This window comes from Linepithema humile, chromosome 5 (genome assembly GCF_040581485.1).
Source record: "Linepithema humile isolate Giens D197 chromosome 5, Lhum_UNIL_v1.0, whole genome shotgun sequence".
NCBI classification, from domain to species: domain Eukaryota; kingdom Metazoa; phylum Arthropoda; class Insecta; order Hymenoptera; family Formicidae; genus Linepithema; species Linepithema humile.
This window is the reverse complement of record NC_090132.1, coordinates 21,671,362-21,678,658: the sequence shown is the minus strand read 5'-3', so window position 1 is coordinate 21,678,658 and position 7,297 is coordinate 21,671,362. Positions and strand designations below refer to the sequence as shown.

General features: G+C 37.0%; 1 protein-coding gene across 3 annotated transcripts in view; it reads left to right on the top strand.

Annotated features, from left to right (window-relative positions):
* LOC105673816 (Protein C kinase 53E) overlaps nucleotides 1-7,297 on the top strand; it is a 60,158-nt gene that overhangs the window by 26,825 nt on the left and 26,036 nt on the right. For 2 of the 3 annotated variants that reach the window (XM_012369747.2, XM_012369739.2), the window contains exons 2-3: nucleotides 3,710-3,741; nucleotides 3,833-3,915. In XM_012369747.2, coding sequence (XP_012225170.1) covers nucleotides 3,710-3,741; nucleotides 3,833-3,915 — 115 coding nt within the window. Of the gene's footprint in view, nucleotides 1-3,708; nucleotides 3,742-3,832; nucleotides 3,916-7,297 lie in introns of those variants that run through there. The other variant, XM_067356085.1, reaches the window with a different exon arrangement.

Below are 7,297 nucleotides of genomic sequence, written 5' to 3'. Positions count from 1 at the left end.
TCCTCACCCGTTAAAGCCCGTAAACAATGGTCGACGTTAAAATGCACTTTTATCTACCGTTGAAAATGAACATTCTACCTGTTCTTCTTGCGAATATATCGCAATTTCAGAACTTTTTGATTAGCAATTTCCTTTTATTATTGCGTAATTAAACGTCACAATGTAATGTTGTTATATCGCAGAGCTCGTTAGGATTAAACGCATGCGAGAGACGAGATGAAGCAGGAGTCATAAATGTGTCACTCGTGTTTACGTTAGGTAAGAATGGTGAGTGAGAGACGATGCGTGTGCTGCAACGCGATAAAGAGGATTTACGATTTGGATAAATCAGACAAGGTGTGGATTCACGCATCTCTGCGTAATTACAACGCGCAAATTAAAATGATATTTCCCTTTTGCGCTTTGCACTCTTTATGAAAAAATTTCCATAAAAGTTTAATCAATTTAATTCCATAAAGGGAATTGTGTGCAGACGATAATGAAGATCATGGATATTCATCGGGGGCAATAAATATGCGCGATATGAAAAGCATCTGCTTGAGAAAGGGGGTTTCATCGATGTCATCGGGCTTCGTAGATCCGCAGCATCCCAGCCGTTAGTGATTTATCGCATTCATCATGCCGGATTGTCGCTCGATCAAACATTTAAAATTTGCACTTCGTCCGCATAATTAAAGATTGCTGGTCAAATGTACGGCCGATATTTTCCTAACTGTTAATTGCGTGCGTGTGTGCATGGGGCACACACTTGTATGCTGGCGCGGAATCGAGTAAATATCGAACAACCGGTGATACCCAATTTGTAGGACGTACGAATGAATGTTACATAAATTTCTCGTTTCGAGATATATCCGGCTGTTTCAATTTTCTGGGTGATTTAGAATCCAGGTTAACTCTGATTACTAATTTCCATTTATTAAATTTTAAAGTTCAAGATTTTATTAGTTCTGGTTAACGGCACATGTAATAACAGCAAGAAGGATTAGCCACAGATGAATTTTGACGTACAGTATCTAGAGACTGTATATTATTGTCTGCATTAAATAACTTTATTAATAATTTATTTTATTATCTGTATTAAATAACTGTATTAAATAACTTTGACGCTCACGTCAGATAAATGTCGATTTCTTATTCGTCGAAAAAAGAAAATGCATTTTAAATCATTTATATTCTTGGGATATTTTTCACAGATGCATCTGATAATAAAATAATCGTGAATCTAGTCATGAATTATCAGAAATTTAATTAATGGATAATATTATTAAATCGGCACGTAATATATTGTGTCTAATAATAAATCTATGGAGTTTTTCAAACGGGAGATCGAACGCTGAGAAAGCAGGCAACTAGCACATCTACTTGACACTGCAAATATTTACGCGCATTGTGTAGTGTGTGTCACAGGATCGCGCGTCACTGCTGCGGGAAATATGTATGGTACAGATTGTACGAGGTATAGGTATTACGCAACTCAGTAAGCTGCTATTTTACGGTATTTCCGATTTAATATCAGCTGCCTCAGAATTGCTCGATTGCAGCGAAATTTCGATGTAACAAATGCTAACGGAGCGAATAATAATTTGCGCGACAATTTAATTAAGATTCGATTAAGTCACAATAACACTTGAATAATCATCAACATTTTAGAGTAATCAAAATTTTAAAGCAATTGTTTTACATAAGAAGTAGAAGTGTTCTAGCGTCAGAAAGATGGTAAATGTCAAGCATAAAAATCTGCGATTAAATCACTTTTTAAAGTAATATTTCTCTTTTTCCATTTTATTTTCACAAAGCATGAAAAATTTCGTTTTACATTTATTTTATGCATTACAAATAATTTTATGAAAAGCGCCCGTGCAAAATCTTTTACTTAGCTAGTACTACTACTGATCTTTTGGTATAAAAGATCAGTAAAAAAGGTCTTTCTCGATATAAAATAATTTCGTAGAATGTAGTGCTTTTAGTACAATCTTTCTTATTTGCCAATCTCTTTCAATTACTCATATTACGTTTGATTCCAAGATGGTGTGTTCCGTCACGCCCCGGTAAATTAAAATCTCGGTAAGTCACGCGAGATCGACGAAGAAAATAGAATTTCGAACGAACGTCGAAGTAATCACGAGGAATTAACGGGAACGAAAACGGGAATGTCATTAAAATTCCGCTTTCCACGTGAGGGGTAACTGTTTTCGAGGATCGTAGAAAGTTTGAACCCTTGTGATTGGCTATCCTCGAGAAAGGAGTTAGCAGTGCCGGCCTTTGATCGGCGCTTTATAGCATCGAAAAGCCGTGAAATCTGATGTACTCCCTTGGGAGAAAGAGAGAGAGAGAGAGAGAAACTGTTGGAATGATAAAATCACTATTTTGAGAATCCTTTCGTCAAAGTTTCGTCGCGAGAGTTAATCGGAGGCTGTCGCCGTCTATAGAGGCTTGGTCCTGCATCGACGTAGATTAGAGAATCTCTCCGTAAGACTGAGAGACTTCCCCTTTGTAGACTCTTGCCGTAGAATCTTTCCGTGGCATTTATCTCTGTTTTATTGTCCGTTCCAGACGTTGCGACGCCGTGAATGCGCTATTAAATTTTAGAAGGGACTAACTCTTAATAACCGTATTTAATAACGTATTTACGTAAAAGGGTGCTTGCGCTAATTAACGAGCCTGGTGGTAGCGACAGAAATGGGTTACTTATTATACTACACCGTGCGCTGTATTTATTAATATTAAAGTCGTTTAAAATATTCAAGTAATCGAAGAGTTCAATTGAATAAAAAGAGATAACAGAGAATATATTAATTATACAACTCTCGGTTTTCTATTTTCTCAGGTTTCGTTTCTCAGCGTTAAATTCATTATTATTAACTTAATTAATTAAAGTTCCAGTTTTTTTAGACTTTTATATAAATTTTAAAATTTGTGTTTTTTAATATTGCAAGATTTCAATTTTTAAATCTGTTTTTTTTAAAGCTTATTATTTTTAAAGTGAAATTCGTACAATTAATTTTGCAACATTTCTCACTTTATTGTTAATGATATACTGAAATTATATTCTCTATGTAGCGTGAAATAATGACCAGCTTTGTTAAATTCTTTCTAGTGAAAATAGCAGTTCCAAAATTGTCACAGAATATGAAAACAATCCGTGACCGACTAACGTACCACTCATAATCTCATTATTGCGCACGACGCTATAAGTATCGCATTACGTATTAGCAGCCATGCTTAATTTGAAGCACTTGTGTGACTGAAATTATTTTGGCTGCCGACAACGAATCACGCGAACTCCTCCCTGATCCATAAATCGTCCCTGCAATTAACGTTCCGCTGAGAATTCGAGAGACGAAAATTACATTGTGCTTTGCGACTATGCCAAATTTCATCCTATAATCTTCAATATAATATCCATTTCATTTTACGCTTTTATCAGTAGATTTTTCCATCAATGTATTTAATTATTTATTAACTCTAACGCATTATACACTTTAATTGTAACTAATTAATTTCCTTCATTGGACTATTATTATGCGATAATTGATAATTTAATTACTTCTAAAAATCGTTGTTAATTATTTGATGTATCTAACTGATATTCTGCAAAATTCTCGAGGATTTTAGCATTGCTAGCAATATTGCGATATCGTCCGCGGTATATTATTGATTCTTTTATTACGTGAGGCATTTACTAACGAGTTTATCTTATATGTTACAGGGGCTTTGGGAAACAAGGATACCAATGCCAAGGTAAGAGGGTCAGACCGATCTCATCAGTTCCCCTACTTGTCCAGGTGTGACCTTAAGGAGAAACTTGGGACTCGTTTTGTTTGTGTTTCAGTTTGTAGTTTCGTCGTTCACAAGCGATGTCACGAATACGTAACCTTTACGTGTCCGGGAGCTGACAAAGGAGCCGACTCGGATGTGAGTACTGACATTATATTTAATGCCGAATATTTTTCTCCTCTCCACACCTTCCTTACCGCTCAAGCGATCTCGCCTTTTTCTTCCTTTTGTCCTCAGCCAAAGATTCTTTCTTGGCGTAAGAAAGAAGCATTTTTCGAGGAGAATAGAAAGCTCTACGAGCTTCCGTAAATCTTACAAATTGATCACGTGAAACATGCATTTGCCATAAAGACTCAATTTTATACTTGGTAGATCATATTTGATGAATATGTGAATCGTGCTACTTGCGATATGAAGTTTATTGCAATAATAATTTAGCAAATGTGCTACAACTTTATATTTATCAGTTTTACTTTGCCAACTTTATGATATTTATGATATAATTTTCGCGTAACATTTGAAGATTGGAAGTTCGAAAATGTAGAAATTGTTCGAATTTGAGATTTTTAACACTACTGTTAGGAAAATTTTGCAACTATCTACATTGTTCCTAAGTTTCTCAATTTTCAAACATAATATTCAAGTGTTTTCTTATATGAAAGTTGTTTTAACCAAGTAGTTTATATGCTACGCTCGTGATACTAACTACGGTGTTTGTAAGGATGGGTCAAAACGTCAGAAATATAACAAAAGTCTCTTTATAGCGGAAATAGGTCACCGAGTGTAGCTTGAGGGCTGGTCAAGCTGGCCGGGAGAGTCAAATAACTGTTTGACACGTTAGCTATTAAAGCTCCGTGTAGGCGCGTAGCTCATCATCGCGGCTCTTTGATTCTCAAAAAGTTGAGAGTGTTTCGTAAAAGAGGGAACGTCCGTCAATATATCAAACATTAATATGTCATTTTAATAAAATAATTATTACCAAAGGTCTCTCGGCTGTGATAGATGATGATGTAAGATGCTTTTCAAGATAGCGTACGTCAAATTCGTTTTTTGTGAACGACTTGAAATCGTATAACACCTTAATGCTGACATCTTTGTCAAATCTATTATAATTTATACAACGTGCTAAGTCGTTTATCATCATCTTCGAGTATCATGAGAATTGCAACTGAAATGAGATTATTTCTCCCGTGATGTGAAAAAAGTTGTGATTAATCAGTAAGAACTACTGATCCCCTTTGAGGTGATTTTAATAAAAAAGTTTTAGTACAAGAATTATAATGGCACATAAGAAATTATTATAAATATAATTTCTTGTGCAAAAAAAAAGAAATCGTTATTATTAGCAGTTACTAAAGAAGCAGTTTATAAAGAAAGTATAGCGATAAAAGACAAAAAGTTTAATTTTCTCTTGAATCTTGGTAATTAAGTTAGCGTCTCAATTTGCGATAATTAGGAAAGAAATTTATTTATCGAAAAAGTCGATAAAGTTAGTGGAATGTTCGAACTCTATCTCTGTAGCAACCCTGAACTACATTCGGGCGATAGCGATAAAAAAATGTACTGTACATCATAGAGGAATTTTCATTACATTAGTTTGAACCGCAAAAGAGAATTAAGTTCCGCGTGTGAACGTGGGAGAATGAAGTACGTGACGGTGGTTCACAAGCACGGCGTTCAGCTAAGTGTACGCTAATTGGATGCTGCACGGCCGCTGCTAAACGCGCGTGAAACGTCGTCCACTGTCCCGTTGTCGTAAGGTGCTAAAGGGTTGGGGAAGAGCGGCAGCATAATCAATATCGAGGTCATTTTCGAAGGTTGCGATAAATCGCACGCCGTCACCTTGTAAATGGATAATAATAACGTACGCGTAGTGCGCCTTAGTAATTCGTTCGGTCAATCTGCCCGTAACAGAGTAGCCTCTACTTAGCATAACACGCACTGACAGAAGCGGATTAATTAGGCTATAAAATCACGTAGCGTCTCTTGGAAAATTACGGCGTTGCGTTTACATCATCATTTATAGAAACACTCGAGAGAGCCTTGTAGCATATTTATGCTAATAATATGTATGCTATATAAATGCTAATATAGCTATAATACATTAATAAAACTATTAAGGAGAACTGTTAAGAGAAATTAATTGAGTTATAAAATCACGAACCACTTCTCAAAATTATTCGTGTATCTGGCAAGTTACATAAAAACATTGCGTAAAATTATGTTGCTAAGAGATGCAATGTATGTTTTTTTAATACTAGCAAACAGCACGAATTTTTAATTAGAAAACTTTCTGCAGATATTAAAAATGTTTCTCCTTGTATGTGACGTTTAATTTATTTTCGTCATGTTTGTAAGGAGTTTCCAGCGCCTTTACTTTTATTAAAAGTAAAATCTTATTAAACGAGAAAAATTAGTTTATTAACAACTTATATTCCGCGATAAAATGTCTAGTGTCAGGACGTTAAAAAGGACTTTAAAATGTGAAAATTATCATGCCATCCACCGCAAATTTCTTCATAGCCGAAATACGGGAGGTAAAGTTTCAGCGTGAGTGGAGTGAAATTTATCACGATGTACCGAGTATAGCGCTCAGCTCCGGTGTATCCTTTTTATCTCTCGGTTGACAGGACTCGCGACGCTTAAAAGAGCAACGAGTTAACAAGACCGGAATGCCGGGAAAATAACGGAATAATGAGATAAGGAGATCCTTGGCTGGGATAAAGAGGAGGGAATGGCGGGGGGAACAACCACACCCGGGGGCTAAGGGCTGTACATTCTCTTTTCACATTTGTCTCGCACGACGCTCACCGCCAATCGGCCTTCAAATCACCGCGTCCTTGTGCGCTTGATTTAATCACGCTTGTAACCACGTTCGCGCGACGATCATCGAATACGTCGGGACGTCGTATTTCCGATGTGTTCGCCTGCGAGGGCAAAGCGTTTTCGGCTCGAAACAATTTTTCCCCGTGTGAAAACAAAATCACTTTGGGGAAGGCCGATAAAAGTCGCTCGCGAGAAAATATTTCTCTCTCACCCTAAACGGATAATAAATACAAATGGTGTCGCTCGTTTAGCTGAAAAGCCGACTTGAGCACTTCTAGTTTAATTTTAACGACGCTAAAGTGTCACTCAAAAAGATATAAAAAGAATAATATCAGGAAAATATGAGCTGTTTGTTAATGCGGGCGCACCCTACATTTAAGAACGGCGATCCGGAAACAATACCGGGTGTTGCGTTTCACGTCCAACAGTCACCAAGTCTTTAAGGGGTATGTCAAGAAAGACCCCGACATTCGAGCCGCGAACGTTTTCCCTTTGTCTCGGGTCGGAGAAAGGTTTTACTTATCTCTGAGAATTTCCGATGAACTAATCGAGAGAGAGTTCCCGCTGTCTTCCTTTGATCCTGGGCGCTGACTCCTCGTCCCGCCACCCTCCTGTGCTTCTGCGCTTCAAAGGTAATCCTTTCCGCGCCTATTGATCCGCGCGAATATCGGCGATCGTGGATTTCCCCGTAAGT